At 46.2% G+C, this 17,831-nt stretch overlaps 1 protein-coding gene across 3 annotated transcripts in view; it reads right to left on the reverse strand.

Annotated features, from left to right (window-relative positions):
• Nucleotides 1–17,831, reverse strand: part of USP24 (ubiquitin specific peptidase 24) — a 65,771-nt gene that overhangs the window by 27,160 nt on the left and 20,780 nt on the right. For 2 of the 3 annotated variants that reach the window (XM_072128702.1, XM_072128701.1), the window contains exons 13-36: nt 17,697–17,804; nt 16,020–16,115; nt 15,784–15,945; nt 15,496–15,603; nt 15,251–15,400; nt 14,945–15,076; nt 13,607–13,718; nt 13,402–13,478; nt 12,897–13,037; nt 12,762–12,815; nt 12,489–12,604; nt 12,234–12,300; nt 11,913–12,023; nt 11,095–11,193; nt 7,986–8,156; nt 7,788–7,873; nt 7,604–7,697; nt 7,367–7,516; nt 5,160–5,257; nt 4,936–5,031; nt 4,254–4,482; nt 4,012–4,174; nt 3,726–3,881; nt 2,599–2,669 (exon numbers count right to left, since the gene is read on the reverse strand). In XM_072128702.1, the coding sequence (XP_071984803.1) occupies nt 2,599–2,669; nt 3,726–3,881; nt 4,012–4,174; nt 4,254–4,482; nt 4,936–5,031; nt 5,160–5,257; nt 7,367–7,516; nt 7,604–7,697; nt 7,788–7,873; nt 7,986–8,156; nt 11,095–11,193; nt 11,913–12,023; nt 12,234–12,300; nt 12,489–12,604; nt 12,762–12,815; nt 12,897–13,037; nt 13,402–13,478; nt 13,607–13,718; nt 14,945–15,076; nt 15,251–15,400; nt 15,496–15,603; nt 15,784–15,945; nt 16,020–16,115; nt 17,697–17,804 (2,847 nt within the window). The remainder of the gene's footprint in view (nt 1–2,598; nt 2,670–3,725; nt 3,882–4,011; nt 4,175–4,253; nt 4,483–4,935; nt 5,032–5,159; nt 5,258–7,366; nt 7,517–7,603; nt 7,698–7,787; nt 7,874–7,985; nt 8,157–11,094; nt 11,194–11,912; nt 12,024–12,233; nt 12,301–12,488; nt 12,605–12,761; nt 12,816–12,896; nt 13,038–13,401; nt 13,479–13,606; nt 13,719–14,944; nt 15,077–15,250; nt 15,401–15,495; nt 15,604–15,783; nt 15,946–16,019; nt 16,116–17,696; nt 17,805–17,831) is intronic. The other variant, XM_072128703.1, reaches the window with a different exon arrangement.

Here is a 17,831-nt window from a genome sequence, read left to right on the forward strand (position 1 = left end):
TAAGTCCCCTATGATTTGTAAAGCTACGGAATAAGATGGCGCTATATGAAGATTATTATTATGGTCACACATACTTTTTTCACTGAAAAATTGTTTAGCGGTGTCTCATTTAACCAATAGCTCCTTCAATTTAACTAGATTCACTGACTTTGGAGTTATTTTTTGGAAATTAAAACGTAGCTTTTATTTCACATAAATAAAAGAATTGAGGACAAAACTGTGATTATAGACATACAACATAAATGTGATTGCTTTGTTAGTTTTTCCTTAAGTAGGTGCATAGACTGTGCGTGCTAGTGTATCCTACTTTAATTGTTGCATCTCTTTTTGCAGCATTACTAACAGCAATTCTAAAAATGTTTTATACAGCACTGTGGTGATTTTGAATACAGTGTTATATCACCACTCAGTGTTTCTGGCAGAGTGACTAAAGCAGTACTAGATCTGAACTGCTGCTTCTTTACTGATATTCTTTTCGGAGTGACTAGATGGTATTGTTGTCTACCTTTGGCTTATTGCGACTGTACTTGAGCTACTGGTGAAGGTTGGCTTGAGCGATTTGTGCTACTTTTTTGTAGCCCTTCTACCATTGAGCTATATTAGTCTTGTCTGCTGCCTATCTGGTAGTACCATTCACACACATACTCCTAGCTGTTCAGCTAATTAATAGAAGCTACGATTTAGCCCTATCACTGCCATTCACACTGAATTGACCCTAGGACCCAACGCGTTTCGTTTTGCCAGAACTCATCAGGGGTCTTTAAGGAGAGGCACGAAAAACTAGGGTATAGATTATGCAGACGGATGTGCTGTGTGCACGCCCGGCATGTTGTTAGCCGCGGCGCGCGCCACATCTGTCCTCCTTTCAAATCAGATCCTGGGCTCGTCACCGCCGGCGAGCCTCCCTGAGTAGCCAATCAACTGGCAGCGCGTCATCCATGACGCAATGTTTGAGTCAGGCTGGCTTGACCAATCAGCGCCTAGTAGGCGGTATCTGTGTGGAAAAGGGGACCGCCCCCTGCCTATTCCGTACTGTACTGCCGGCAGAGGGTATGTATACAATATGCTGTTTTTGCGAACAGGATTAGGTAAGTATTTACAATCAATATTAGCAGTCCTCGTATGTTCAGATGCGACTGTGTGTGGAAACCTTAACCCGGCAGGTCTGCTGTTTTCCGCAGTGTTCATGTTGTTTCTAGGGTCCACATATGTCACATTTCAAATTGAATTAGGATAAGCCGTATAGGACTAGCACCTTGTACACACTGATGAAGGTCCGTACAGAGATATCCAATCTCAATCCACATAAACACTTTTTAGAATATTGGCCATAAACACAGGGTATAGGTTGGAGGCAGACCAGTTACTCCCCCAATCCTGTAGAATGTGGAAAGGAGAGATCTATACTTTAGGGATTAGAACCCAGTACACGTTGCAATCAAAGACAGTGCCCGACAGATGTGACATATGTGGACCCTAGAAACAACACGAACACTGCGGAAAACAGCAGACCTGCCGGGTTAAGGTTTCCACACACAGTCGCATCTGAACATACGAGGACTGCTAATATTGATTGTAAATACTTACCTAATCCTGTTCGCAAAAACAGCATATTGTATACATACCCTCTGCCGGCAGTACAGTACGGAATAGGCAGGGGGCGGTCCCCTTTTCCACACAGATACCGCCTACTAGGCGCTGATTGGTCAAGCCAGCCTGACTCAAACATTGCGTCATGGATGACGCGCTGCCAGTTGATTGGCTACTCAGGGAGGCTCGCCGGCGGTGACGAGCCCAGGATCTGATTTGAAAGGAGGACAGATGTGGCGCGCGCCGCGGCTAACAACATGCCGGGCGTGCACACAGCACATCCGTCTGCATAATCTATACCCTAGTTTTTCGTGCCTCTCCTTAAAGACCCCTGATGAGTTCTGGCAAAACGAAACGCGTTGGGTCCTAGGGTCAATTCAGTGTGAATGGCAGTGATAGGGCTAAATCGTAGCTTCTATTAATTAGCTGAACAGCTAGGAGTATGTGTGTGAATGGTACTACCAGATAGGCAGCAGACAAGACTAATATAGCTCAATGGTAGAAGGGCTACAAAAAAGTAGCACAAATCGCTCAAGCCAACCTTCACCAGTAGCTCAAGTACAGTCGCAATAAGCCAAAGGTAGACAACAATACCATCTAGTCACTCCGAAAAGAATATCAGTAAAGAAGCAGCAGTTCAGATCTAGTACTGCTTTAGTCACTCTGCCAGAAACACTGAGTGGTGATATAACACTGTATTCAAAATCACCACAGTGCTGTATAAAACATTTTTAGAATTGCTGTTAGTAATGCTGCAAAAAGAGATGCAACAATTAAAGTAGGATACACTAGCACGCACAGTCTATGCACCTACTTAAGGAAAAACTAACAAAGCAATCACATTTATGTTGTATGTCTATAATCACAGTTTTGTCCTCAATTCTTTTATTTATGTGAAATAAAAGCTACGTTTTAATTTCCAAAAAATAACTCCAAAGTCAGTCACACATACTTTGTGCATCATGTGGGAGTCCATTATATTTACCATCAATAACCAGTGTCACTTACCTCCGAACTGAGGGATCCCAGGAGAATATCGATAATGAAGTCTGTAACTGAAGGCAGATTGTAGAAAGATCCTGCAACAAGAGAGAAAAGAATAAGAAAAGCAGCGACCGGGGCCGAGCAATCTGCAAGGAGAAGCCAAATTGTCTATAGTGACTGTGTGTCCTGACACCTTTCTATCATAGCCAACAGTGGTCAGGGGTCAGCATGGGCGCTCTGATCCCTCTGTGACTACACCCCCCATACACAGCGAGCTGCCATGTCCTGTGTGTCCTGACACCTTTCTATCATAGCCAGCAGTGGTCAGGGGTCAGCATGGGCGCTCTGACCACTCTGTGACTACACCCCCCATACACAGCGAGCTGCCATGTCCTGTGTCCTGACACCTTTCTATCATAGCCAGCAGTGGTCAGGGATCAGCATGGGTGCTCTGACCCCTCTGTGACTACACCCCCTATACACAGCGAGCAGCCATGTCCTGTGTGTCCTGACACCTTTCTATCATAGCCAGCAGTGGTCAGGGGTCAGCATGGGTGCTCTGACCCCTCTGTGACTACACCCCCCATACACAGCGAGCTGCCATGTCCTGTGTGTCCTGACACCTTTCTATCATAGCCAGCAGTGGTCAGGGGGCAGCATGGGTGCTCTGACCCCTCTGTGAATACACCCCCATACACAGCGAGCTGCCATGCCCTGTGTCCTGACACCTTTCTATCATAGCCAGCAGTGGTCAGGGGTCAGCATGGGCGCTCTGACCCCTCTGTGACTACACCCCTCATACACAGCGAGCTGCCATGTCCTGTGTGTCCTGACACCTTTCTATCATAGCCAGCAGTGGTCAGGGGTCAGCATGGACGCTCTGACCCCTCTGTGACTACACCCCCCATACACAGCGAGCTGCCATGTCCTGTGTGTCCTGACACCTTTCTATCATAGCCAGCAGTGGTCAGGGGTGAGCATGGGCGCTCTGACCCCTCTGTGACTACACCCCCCATACACAGCGAGCTGCCATGTCCTGTGTGTCCTGACACCTTTCTATCATAGCCAGCAGTGCTCAGGGGTCAGCATGGCCAATCTGTTTGCTCTGTGACTACGCCCCCCATAAGAACATATTATGGTGGTGTACATACCCAGCTGCTGGCTGCGGAGCTGCAGACACGTGACCAGAAGTGATAAGGCCTCTCCAGCGATAATGGCATCTTTGGTGGACACAGACTGCTGCCGGACGCAGATCCAGGCGTGTAGTGATGTGGCTTCTCCCTCACTGCCGGAGCTGCAGTTACTTCCTGCAAGGACAAGAAGTGAAGACCCCTGTAGTAATACATGCTATTCACATCATACATGTCTTTTATGTACATTTTCTATACAATTTCATATGATATACATCTTATAGGAGACATTCCCACTGCCCGTTACCTGAGCTGCTGAGTCGGCCGCGGAGTCCGGCGGGGAACAGACTATTGTTACTCTCTTTGATTGGTTGGTTGCTGCCCACAAGATCCAACCTCCCGGCGGCCGCGGCCCAGGATAGCCGCATGAAGCAGGCCACAGTGAGAGTGAAGTCACCGACCTCCATAGTCTGGAAGGTATAAAGGCCATCAGTAAGGAATGATACAATCCCCCACATACCCGACATGGCTCCGAGAATCGGGAATCACCTGAATAGCGACTCTAGCAGCAGGAATAATCTCCTCCACCCTGATAGAGGACCGGTCCGAGACTGACAGCTGGCGATGTGAAGACTTCTCTGGGGTCCCACAAAGGGACATCTGCCGGCTAGACTGACGTCCTGCATTGCGGAAAGGTCTGGATGACAACCCCTCCACTCCGTCCTTTGTCACGTCATCATCAAATGCGGCCGGCATAGTCTGTCCCACCAGCAAAAACCTGAGAGAGAGGGAAATCCTTCACAATAAGAGGATTCACCAACAATGGTTAACACTTAATTAAGGGGATTGTGTCATTAATGATATCTGTCCCCTAACCACAGCATATGGGGGGGATAACATTTCAGATCGCGGGGGGTCTCGGCTGCCGGAATTACATGTTCCCCATATCTGATTCATACTACAAGGTTTTGCCCATCCTGTCAACTGAATGGACGTCCGATAGAGGTCAATGGTGCATAGGACGAAGCTCCGCTGACTTCTAGGAGACTTCCAGATCGGCAGATAGCAGCAGTATGGAGCAGATAAAGGGAACAGCGCAATCCCCCGTTCTGCCAATTGCTTTGGGTCCAATAGCCGAGACCCCTGAAATCTGATACTTCTCCCCTGTGCTGTGGATAGGGGATAAATCTCATTAATGACACCATCCCTTTAATGCAGGTTATGCACAGACCTGGCGAGCTGCAGACAGATGGAGTAGACCCCTTGTCGCGTCTCATAGTCCACCTCAGATGGGATCGAATCTCTTTGCATAACGTTTACCACCAGACTAAGGAATTGCGACAGTGGGAGAGAATTAAAAAAAAAAATTCAAAAATTAAAATAAGATTAGAAATCCCTTTAATAACCCATGGACGCCGATTGGCTCAGCGCTACAAGTACACAGCAATGGCTGACCTCAGGCCTCCGGCTTTCAGGAAGTTTTCACAGAATGACTTGGCGCAGTTTCTCGCCATCTCGTCGTCTGCAGTTGGCATCAATTTGGAGCTGAGAACCTGCATCGGCAGAAAACACAAGTCACAAAGTGAAAGATGAGCATAGGACACGCTCCCAGCGTCCTGCAGAGGGAGCTGTAACAGTTTACAATTGATCTCCCATCAGTAGTTAGAAACCATCTACATGCAGGGTCAGGAGGTTTCTCCACATCCCCAAGTTCTTTCCCCAATGCACTGAAATTTAAATCTATAATATATAGAAAGTAAAAAGATTGTGTCCTCCCCGTCACCTGGTCTTAGCCTATCTCTCTGCTTTGTACACTGCCCTAGTATGTATTACAGCTCACACTGCAGCCATGTCATCTGTCCGGTCATGGCTGCCCATTGTATATCTCTCCATACCCAGCTCTGATACACTGGGTTACTATGTGCAATATACTAATAGACTTTCAAGTACTCCCTGCTTGTTCAGTGTCTGCAGGGATCTATCATTAGGCATTGCACAGACACTTAAAGAGAGGGTATCATGTTTTGTTCCTGAATTCCATGTGACTATTGATAGTAGAATAACTGGCCCTAGTGTCTCATGTCTAATTGACCATATTGTACATATGAGCCCCTCTGCATGTAACACATGCTGCAGCAGTCAGCTCCCTCTCCCCTGCTATATAGGCAGTATCTTCTGAACAATGGCACCTGGAAACACAGTTTCGGTGTAATTTTGAAGAGGAGAATCTCCCCATTAATATCGCTTTCTAGGTGCCACAAACACAGATATATCAAAATTAAAGCTAGAGTTGGAGCTTTATATGAAAATCACACTCCTGACTGTAACAGTAGGTATCTCTGGTTCTCTTGTACCTATAAAAATAATGTAAAAGGGAGATTCTCTTTAACCCCTTCCCGACGCACGCCGGGTCCCGGTGCATGGAGAGGGCTCGCGGGCCTGTAAGATCGGTGTTAGCAATGCTGCCGGAGGCTTCAAAAAGCGATGACGTCACGGGGAGCGGTGATCCGTTGCCATGACAGCTTCGGGTCTCACGAAGGCCCGAAGCTGTCTCGTTTTAACCCATTCATTACAATGTGCTATCAGCACATTGTAATAAATGAGGAGTAAAATCCAGATATACTGCCATACTGTAGTATGGCAGTATACGATAGGATCGATCAGACAACCTAGGGTTTAAGTACCCTAGGGAGTCTGAAAAATAGTAAAAGAAAAAGTAAAAAACATTTAAAAAAAAAATTATAATAAAAAACCCTAAAAATTCAAATCACCCCCCTTTCCCTAGAACTGATATAAATATTAATAAACAGTAAAAATCATAAACGCATCAGGTATCGCCGTGTCCGAAAATGTCCGATCAAAATATAATAACGGTTTTTCACTGCGTTTAACCCCGTAATAGAAAATAGCGTCCAAAGTCAAAAATGAAATTTTTTGCCATTTTGGAAAATATAAAAAAATTTATAAAAAGTGATCAAAAGGTCGCACAGTCCTAAATATGATAGCAATGAAAACGCCATCAAAAGTCGCAAAGAATGACACCACCCACAGCTCTGTACACCAAAGTATGAAAAAGTTATTGCCGCCAGAAGATGGCAAAATCAAAAAAAAAATTTTTTGTACAGGAGGTTTTAATTTTTTAAACTTTTTTTAATGTATGAAAACATTATAAAACCTATACAAATTTGGTACCACGTAATCGTAGCAACCCAAAGAATAAAGTAGACCTGTCATTTGGGGCACACAGTGAAAGCTGTAAAATCCAAGCCCACAAGAAAACGTTGCAAATGTGTTTTTCCACCATTTTCACTGCATTCGGAATTTTTTTCCCGCTTCCCAGTACACGCCATGGAATATTAAATACCGTCACTACGAAGTGCAATTTGTTACGCAGAAAATAAGCCATAACACAGCTCTTTATGTGGAAAAATAAAAAAAAGTTATAGATTTTTGAAGGTGGGGAGTGAAAAATGGAAGTGAAAAAACTAAAACAGGCCAAGTCGTTAAGGGGTTAAAAGTACATCAGAACTCTATTGATAGGTGCTACGGTTCATAAGATAGGGTGGTTTGTAACTAGGGCTTATTTTTGGAAAAACAAAGTACATTATGTGTAGAGGGGATAGCAAGATATTCTGTGTATTTGAGGTGATGTACGTCCTTACCTCCAGATTGTAGAGCACCCGGAAGGTGGACATCCCGGGAGCGGACGACCTGAACAGACTTTCCAGGATGGAGCTGGCGCTGGGCTGGTGATGGTGTTTAGAGGACATTGATGGGGATTTTGAGGGCTGGGACTCTGACAGAAGTGTCTTCTGAGTGACACAATTAATATCATTGTGGGGAACAGATGACAAGAGGACAGAAGCAAACGGCCAGCAGATAACACAAGCGGCACCTACCTTCCTGCCCAGGGAGTCCAGCTGATCCAATGCCTCCTGCACTGCTGGATCTGTAGGAATCAACAGGAGAAGTTTCCGCACCCTCAGAGTGATCCTGCAGAGACAGGACAGGAGCTCACACCCATCTACTACATCTGTAAGATTTGGGGTATTGAAGGAAGACGGACATAATGGAGACAATTACCTTGGCTCTTCCAGGTTGGCGAGTTGATAGAGCATGTCAAACACATTGCAGACTAACGCCATCACCACTCCGGGGAGGGACTTCTCCTGATAATGAGAACAGGGGAGAAGGTCTTAAAGGGTTTCCTCCACACTTCAGTATGAACAAGTACATGAATGGCCCATAATATAGGACTACAGTGGCTCTAGGTCTTCATACCTGCTCCATCACATAGGAGGAGCTGAAGCCGGCGCTGCTGCTGCTGGAGGCCGAGGAGGTCTCTGCCGAGCTCCCGGATGGGGTCCCGCTCCCCGTCGTCTTCACGGTAAGCGACTGGTCATCCGAAAATCCCAACTGATGGAGAAGCTTCTGGTCTTTATTCACTGTCAACTGCAGCAGAGTAGACACTATGTTAGTGAAGACATGAGAGGGAAGTCGTCTATGTCAGTGATTTTCAACCTGTGTGCCGCGGCACACTAGTGTGCCGCGACACAAGGTTGAGTGTGCCGCGGGGGAAAGTTGCCCGAACTAGGCTGCCCCGGTGTCGAGCTGCCGCCGCGCCCCCGTATTTCTGCCCCATACTTACCTCCAAGTCCCACGTCGGCGATCCGCCCGTCTTCTGTAGCTCCTGTACCGCGCGGCCCATGTCACGTGACTGACGCGACCTGACGTCAGGTCGCGTAAGTCACGTGACCAGAGGCGCACGGTGCAGGAGCTACAGAAGGTGAGCGGATCGCCATTAGGAGTGAAGGAGACGTCAAGAAGACATCAAGGGTAAGTATATAGGGTTATTATTTGTATAAGGAAGGCAGCTAGGGTTTTTTTTTTTTATTAGTAAAGGTAGGCTGGGGCTTTTTATTTGTTAAGGGGGGCCTCTAGGGCCTTTTTATTAGTAAAGGGAGGCAGCCAGGGCCTTTTTATTAGTAAAGGGAGGCAGCCAGGGGCTTTTTATTAGTAAAGGGAGGCCGCCAGGGGCTTTTTATTAGTAAAGGGAGGCAGCTAGGGGCTTTTTATTAGTAAAGGGAGGCAGCCAGGGGCTTTTTATTAGTAAAGGGAGGCCGCAAGGGGCTTTTTATTAGTAAAGGGAGGCATCTAGGGGCTTTTTATTAGTAAAGGGAGGCAGCCAGGGGCTTTTTATTAGTAAAGGGAGGCAGCCAGGGGCTTTTTATTAGTAAAGGGAGGCCGCAAGGGGCTTTTTATTAGTAAAGGGAGGCAGCCAGGGGCTTTTTATTAGTAAAGGGAGGCAGCCAGGGGCTTTTTTATTAGTAAAGGGAGGCATCTAGGGGCTTTTTATTAGTAAAGGGAGGCAGCCAGGGGCTTTTTATTAGTAAAGGGAGGCAGCCAGGGGCTTTTTTATTAGTAAAGGGAGGCATCTAGGGCCTTTTTATTAGTAAAGGGAGGCAGCCAGGGGCTTTTTATTAGTAAAGGGAGGCAGCTAGGGCCTTTTTATTAGTAAAGGGAGGCAGCCAGGGCCTTTTTATTAGTAAAGGGAGGCAGCCAGGGGCTTTTTATTAGTAAAGGGAGGCAGCCAGGGGCTTTTTATTAGTAAAGGGAGGCAGCCAGGGGCTTTTTATTAGTAAAGGGAGGCAGCCAGGGGCTTTTTTATTAGTAAAGGGAGGCATCTAGGGGCTTTTTATTAGTAAAGGGAGGCAGCCAGGGGCTTTTTATTAGTAAAGGGAGGCAGCCAGGGGCTTTTTATTAGTAAAGGGAGGCCGCAAGGGGCTTTTTATTAGTAAAGGGAGGCAGCCAGGGGCTTTTTATTAGTAAAGGGAGGCAGCCAGGGGCTTTTTTATTAGTAAAGGGAGGCATCTAGGGGCTTTTTATTAGTAAAGGGAGGCAGCCAGGGGCTTTTTATTAGTAAAGGGAGGCAGCCAGGGGCTTTTTTATTAGTAAAGGGAGGCATCTAGGGCCTTTTTATTAGTAAAGGGAGGCAGCCAGGGGCTTTTTATTAGTAAAGGGAGGCAGCTAGGGCCTTTTTATTAGTAAAGGGAGGCAGCCAGGGCCTTTTTATTAGTAAAGGGAGGCAGCCAGGGGCTTTTTATTAGTAAAGGGAGGCAGCCAGGGGCTTTTTATTAGTAAAGGGAGGCAGCCAGGGGCTTTTTATTAGTAAAGGGAGGCAGCCAGGGGCTTTTTATTAGTAAAGGGAGGCAGCTAGGGCCTTTTTATTAGTAAAGGGAGGCCGCCAGGGGCTTTTTATTAGTAAAGGGAGGCAGCCAGGGGCTTTTTATTAGTAAAGGGAGGCAGCCAGGGGCTTTTTATTAGTAAAGGGAGGCAGCCAGGGGCTTTTTATTAGTAAAGGGAGGCCTTTTATGACTGTTTTAGTGTCATTTTGTGCTATTTTGGTTGGTGGTGTGCCCCAGGATTTTCTAAGTATAAAAAGTGTGCCGCGGCTCAAAAAAGGTTGAAAATCACTGGTCTATGTAACGCGCGTTATCAAAATACAACACTGGTTAGAGGATTCCCCGCAGCGGCACCTAAGCTGCAGACGCCAACGAACTTCACAGTCTGCAGATACAGAGCATGGGAGGATTTTATATGACAAATTATAGATCTCGGCAAGGTTGGCCTCCAGATCTCGGCGCACAAGGAGAGTAATTGCAGCTGATTAGTCAGCAGCAGCCTCATCCAGACTCTAAAGTGACTAAAGCCAGTGGCACCAAGTGATTCATGTTGTTGGTTAGCAAAACAAAGTTTGAAACATCATCCAAATGCATGGTGGCTCAGTGGTTAGCATTACAGCCTTGCAGGGCTGGGGACCTGGGTTCAAGTCCTAAGGTCAACATCTGCAAAGAGTTTGTATGTTCTGTGTTTGCTTGGGTTTCCTCCGGGTTCTCCAGTTTCTTCCCACACTCCAAAACATACTGGTAGCTGATTAGATTGTGAGCCCCATTGGGGACAGGGACCGATTTGGCTTTGTGCAGCGCTTCGTAATCTGTGTGCGCTATATAAATAAAGGAATTATTATTACTAATAAAAGTTGCCCAATCTGGGCTTGCTTACATTGTGGTGGGTGCCCACAGTAGAAAGATCCTAGTTGCATGGGTCGTGGAAGATACGATGGTGGAAAAAGCAGCAGCACTCAGAAATACATGCACACATAACATGACACTCGGCCTTTGTCGAGCATGTTGTTAGTTGTAAGTGTGTAGTCTGCAGATTGCTACTGTGTCTTTTACTCAAAACGTAGAATAGGATAGGAGGTTCATCAACCCCCATGTGCGGAAGAGTTGTCCATGCTCCCGTCGCCTTCCTGGCACTATGGGGGTACTGTGCTCCCGTCGCTTCCCTGGCACTATGGGGGTGACACACAAAGACCGCCATTACTCACCAAACTCTCATTAGCAAATATTTGCATATTTTCCACAGGACAGTTCAGATGCCGGGCGATCTTCCAGCGGACGCTTCCTATCGTCTCATTGCTGTGGGCCTAGTACACAAAAGAGAAGTTCATTACACAGATCAACAGTGATCTATTCCCAGAAACACTTCTACCCCCCCCATACATATGGGAATGAGATGCAACACCACCAAGTGGTGGACTGGTGGGGGCTGTTTGGAAGAACCGTGCCAAATCTATAATCTATTTCATTTTTCCAAGTGCTGAGCCGTAAGACCTCATTATGAGGATACAGATTGGGGGACTACACACAACGAGTTTGTCTTAAAGGGGTTCTCTGGGCTCCTCACTTTTCATTATGATGTTATGTTTCTTAATGACAGGTCACCAGCGTTTGAGGATGTCTGACACCCATACAGGTGGTTCCTGACTTAACCGACTTACATACGACCCCTAGTTACAAACGGACCTCTGGATGTTGCTAATTTACTGTACTTTACTCCAAGGCTACAGTAATAAGCTGTAACAGTTAACAGAGGAGTCTGTAATTAAGATTTATTGTTTATCCTTATGACAACCCAACATTTTTAAAATCCAATTCTCCCAAAGGCCAACAAAAAAATTTGGATGGAGTTACAATAATAAAATATACAGTTCCGACTTGCACAGAAATTCAACTTAAGAACAAACCTACAGAACCGATCTTGTACATAACATGTATTTTGCCTCAACCTAGGAGCAGGATAAAACGGTGTGTTTGGAGAAGAAATCCCTTTAATATGAATCCCATACAGGAGGGAGTTACTTACCTCAATGGTGAAGGTATCTTTGGTAGATTCGTAAGTAAGGTTAAGCGTTAAGAGATGTCCGTGAAAAGAGGCACCGTGAGGTAGAATAGTTCTGGGGACCGAGTAGAGGTCCTGCGGGAGAGAGGAGATGATAGACTACGATTGTGCAAGGATTATACATGCAAGATCGACTACGGAGGGACATGCAGCCGCAATAATGAACAAAGCCAAACCTCATTGAGGAGATTCTATCACTACAGTAATATTTCTGCATTACAGTAAAGCACAGGGTGAGGTCTGTACAGCGCCCCCCTATGGTGTTAGCTCACAGGTCACAATTACCTCTATAGTGATCACATAGCGCTCCGCCAGCAAAAGTAGCCTCTCAATTATGACCAATTTGGTCGACCTGCCGCAAAGGAGGAGTAAAATGTGGGTTAATGGTAAAACCTAGACACAAAATGCCCAAAAAGATCAGCAAAAAGGGCATAAATCAAAGAGTGAACAAGAAAAACCAGAAAGAATAAGTAAAACCTTGCATGATGCTCATCCGGAGGGGGCTGGACTGGTTATAAAGTCCCCTGTGTGAATGCTCACCTATACGGGGACTGTACAGAGGTGGCCACGGATGGCATGGCGGTAGCAGTCAGCATTTTCGTGGCTCGGGTGACGGCATGGGTCAGGGTGGGACCTCCCAGGGCAGAACTTGCAGCCTAAGGGACAGATGGAGAAATCACTTTTTAATGACTTAATAATGTGCAGCTTAAAACTCAGGTCCAACCAGACACCTCTACTGAAATAATCTGTGCTGCTGTGGTTAACCCTTTATCAAAATGCCTTTATTCAATGCAAGGTCAGAAATGTTCTTACCTCTAACCGCGTGTAACAATCTGCAATAAACTTCTTGTGCAAAGAGACAGAATCCTGCAACACAAAGTGACCTCCATGTGATACAGTCCTATGGGGTGACATGGGTGAACCCTCCTGAACCCTGCGGCCACTCACCTTCTTCAGCCTGGGGTTGAGGTTGATGTAGCTGTAGTTGATGATCAGCTGTATGGCTTCATTGGCAATCTCTTCATCAGGAGACTCCACTGCAACTTTCCAAATAAAATCCATGCCGATCAACTCCAGCTTCTCCACGTGCTGTCACAAGAGTGGGAAATATTAAAGGGACGTGACCCAGAGAAATATACACGAGGGTGATGGGTGTACTAAATGTCTGGTCTATCTATATCAATCGCTGCCTATCTATAACTAGGATCGATTGACTTCTTAGAAAGTGTGAATTTTATACATCTCCTCAAATACAACCTTCTTATATGCCGGATGCGTGTCCTCACACTGCTGTGCTCTGAGCAAACTGAGTAAAAGCTGTAGCAGGCTTCTGGTTGAATACTACAGCACTCACTCAGAGCAGAGATTTTTCTATAAGGCAAGTGTCTGGACCTGAATTATTGAGACCCCCCCCCAGAGGGTGCAGGGTACTGGAGATGTCCGCAGCGCTCACCAGCTGGGTGCCTTGCCGCTTCAGTCGATGATCGCAGAGATTCACATTCTCAAAGAACGTCTTAAACAGATTGAAACCTGAAAAGTCACAAACAAGAAGATATGCGAGTTACTAGAAGAATCTATTATGTCTGCTTATAGCTTCATTACATGTCTATGTACAGTCCTACAATCCAGCATTAACACCTCCCCTTAGATCCTCGTACCATTCATTGTGATCTCATAAGACTCCAACTTCAGGATTTTCTCCTTAAAAAGTTGCTGCTGGACGTCGCTCTCGAGGTCGTGCTGCCCCTTCGTGAACCACTCGAAACACATCTAGAAGACAATATCATCCGCATCAGTACACAGTGCAATACAATGGGCGCCTATTGGAAAGGCAACGACCTGGGGCACAGGTGACCCCTAATGGGGCAGCACGGTGGCTCCGTGGTTAGCATTACAGCCTTGCACTGGGGACCTGGGTTCAATTCCCAGGGTCAACATCTGCAAAGAGTTTGTATGTTCTCTCTGTGTTTACGTGGGTTTCCTCCCACACTCCAAAACCCACTAGTAGGTTGATTAGATTGTGAGCCCCATTGGGGAGAGGGACTGATTTGGCAAACTCTATGCAGCGCTGCGTAATCTGTGTGCGCTATATAAATAAAGGAATTATTATTATTATCAGGGCCTTCTACAGATTTGCCCTTTTTTGTGCTCGTAAAATTGTTGTGACCTGGAAAGATGTGAAGGTTCCCCCTTTATCTAGTTGGCTATAACTGATGAATAAATATATATATCCCCCTGTTTCAGACCTTTTACTTGCATCGCAAGTGCCCTTAGATTTGGTCTCGCTGGATTGAACCTGCAGCGCCAGCTCTTTAGGTGTTGGAGGGGAGGCTGGGGGTGTGCGGTGTTTGGTGAATGTGCCTGTGTTTGAATGGCAATGTGTGCAGACCTTCCTGAACGATGATAATGAATGTCAAGATGTCACCCTTTCACAGGTTCAGAGACAGGAGCAGAGGGTGCATGTATTTTTGCAGAGTGTCTTCTACAGCTCAGACAGTTATATCTCCTGAATCCTGGCACCTAGAAACACACTTCTGGTGTCCCAATACAGAGGAGAATTTTCCCTTTAATATCAAATAAGAACTGTGCATATAGCCAACACAAAACCAGAGATACCCACTGTTAAACTTATAGTTGGGTATATAAGGTTGTATATAACAATCACCGTGGATATATCTCTAGCTCTAATAGGACGCCAGAAGTGTGTTTGTAGGGGCCACAATTCAAGTGATATAACTGTAAAGTGACCGCAGTCTTCAAGTCTTAAGTGCAAATAGGACGTATATAGCTGTACGGCTGTTGTGATGGGGTTAAAGTAATTATCACCAGATATATTTGGGGGGGGGGGCATTTATCACCACTTTATTACTTCTATTACTTTTTGAGACTTTTATTTCATTTCATTTTACTTTTTGGTCCAAGCTTCTAAATCAGTGGGGATGATGGATCATGGCCAGGAGATAAATGACTGCATGAAGTCCATAGAAAGGACTTACCTCCCGATCCAGCTCACAGACGTCGTGTCCCGTTACCAGACATTCCCAGATCTCTTTGGCGCGGCTCCAGCCCAGGTACAGGGTGGCTTCTTGTAGGAAAAACGCCAGGAATTTCAGATGAGCCTCCAAATACTGCAATAGTCAACAGTCAGGGTATTATTTTTTTTTCTGACAAAAAACACTTTCTAGATTAGTTAGTACATGCAGCGAGGGATGTTATAGGTTATGTATGTAAGAGAATTTCCTGAAATATATATATAATAATCTGCATTTTTTCCCTGCAGTAGGACGTTCAGTGTCAGATACCTCCCGGTAAGTGTATCTGCCGTCAACCAGAGAGGATCCAGCCAGCCCACCAGGGCCAACAGAGGAGACCGCCAAGCGGTGGCACGCAACCAAACTCGCCGTCACCAACTTCACAATCTCAAAATTCTTCTTCAGGTCCTGGATGATGCTCTGGAAATGGGAACAGGCAGAATCAATGGAAACATTCCGATACATTTAGATTGCAACAATGATTTTAGGATTTTTTAAAAAAAAATTTGATGTACCTTGTCTTGCTTTTGATAGGTTTGCTTGTTGAAAGAGCGAGTTATCTCGTGGAGCTGGCGTAAGGCGGGCACCACCCACACCACCTGCGGGTTGTTGTGCTGAGATGACTGCAATGGAGAAGAGAAAATCCTTGAGTAGGGACTTCTCATGTACTGGGTATGAAGGTGGACATGAGCACATTCAAGGGCTCAGCTTATTGAATAGGCAGCGACCACTACGTACAGATGGCACAGCAATGTAGGTGCCCGCTGCTTCCCTGATCAATGACGTTTCCCTCCATCTCTCACCTTCTTGATGTCCTCTATGCACTTTATGATGTAACTCTTCTTGACGGTCTCTTTCACTGCATAGGCGTCACTAAGGATTGTCAGGTGCTCCTCTAAGGCTTGTTGGATTAGGTTTGATGGTAAGTTGGGCAGGTGGGCGAGATCCCATAGGACTTCTAGTACCTGTAAGAAGATTGGGGTGAGTTGTGCGGCCACCGCTATCATTAGAGTGCATCTTATTAGCTCTGGACGGTCACCTTTCCGGTCGTGGTCTCGTTACGAGCTTCTCTTCCGATACGGCCTATGAGGCTCAATAACTTCTGCCGAACCCGGTCCGCCTCTGTCTCCCAACTCTGAGTAAAGGAAAGGTTCACAGATATGAATGGAAAACACTATACAAGGTAAAAACAAAATGTCTGGCACCAATGGGGCTCACTACACGCGGGTAACTCATAACATATCATTGTCAAACCATAATGTGATATAAACAGCGTGTATCAGGCCTCATGTATACATGACAGCACCAACACTGGTGGAGCCATGTCCTATAGCATGTATCAGGCCTCATGTATACACGACAGCAGTGACACTGGTGGAGCCATGTCCTATAGCATGTATCAGGCCTCATGTATACATGGCAGTGACACTGGTGGAGCCATGTCCTATAGCATGTATCAGGCCTCATGTATACACGACAGCAGTGACACTGGTGGAGCCATGTCCTATAGCATGCATCAGGCCTCATGTATACATGACAGCAGTGACACTGGTGGAGCCAAGTCCTATAGCATGCATCAGGCCTCATGTATACACGACAGCACTGACACTGGTGGAGCCATGTCCTATAGCATGCATCAGGCCTCATGTATACACGACAGCACTGACACTGGTGGAGCCATGTCCTATAGCATGTATCAGACCTCATGTATATATGGCAGCAGTCACACTGGTGGAGCCATGTCCTATAGCATGCATCAGGCCTCATGTATATATGGCAGCAGTCACACTGGTGGAGCCATGTCCTATAGCATGCATCAGGCCTCATGTATACATGACAGCACTGACACTGGTGGAGCCATGTCCTATAGCATGCATCAGGCCTCATGTATATATGGCAGCAGTGACACTGGTGGAGCCATGTCCTATAGCATGTATCAGACCTCATGTATATATGGCAGCAGTCACACTGGTGGAGCCATGTCCTATAATGTGCATCAGGCCTCATGTATACACGACAGCACTGACACTGGTGGAGCCATGTCCTATAATGTGTATCAGTCCTCATGTATACACGACAGCACTGACACTGGTGGAGCCATGTCCTATAATGTGTATCAGTCCTCATGTATACACGACAGCACTGACACTGGTGGAGCCATGTCCTATAGCATGTATCAGGCCTCATGTATACATGGCAGTGACACTGGTGGAGCCATGTCCTATAGCATGTATCAGGCCTCATGTATACACGACAGCACTGACACTGGTGGAGCCATGTCCTATAATGTGTATCAGTCCTCATGTATACACGACAGCACTGACACTGGTGGAGCCATGTCCTATAGCCTGTATCAGGCCTTATGTATACACGACAGCACTGACACTGGTGGAGCCATGTCCTATAGCATGTATCAGGCCTCATGTATACATGACAGCACTGACACTGGTGGTTCCATGTCCTATAGCATGTATCAGGCCTCATGTATACATGGCAGTGACACTGGTGAAGCCATGTCCTATAGCATGTATCAGGCCTCATGTATACATGGCAGTGACACTGGTGAAGCCATGTCCTATAGCATGTATCAGGCCTCATGTATACATGACAGCACTGACACCGGTGGTTCCATGTCCTATAGCATGTATCAGGCCTCATGTATACATGACAGCAGTGACACTGGTGGAGCCATGTACTATACCTTGGGACACATTACCTTCTGAATAAGCTGAAACAAATGGTTGAGTTGCTCCGAGCTGAACTTTGCCGCTGCTGCAGCGATGATTGTGTGGATATTCTCGATCACAGTGGATGACTGTCCCGACTGCTCCAAGAGAAGAAAGATATAGAT

This window comes from Engystomops pustulosus, chromosome 10 (genome assembly GCF_040894005.1).
Source record: "Engystomops pustulosus chromosome 10, aEngPut4.maternal, whole genome shotgun sequence".
NCBI classification, from domain to species: Eukaryota; Metazoa; Chordata; class Amphibia; order Anura; family Leptodactylidae; genus Engystomops; species Engystomops pustulosus.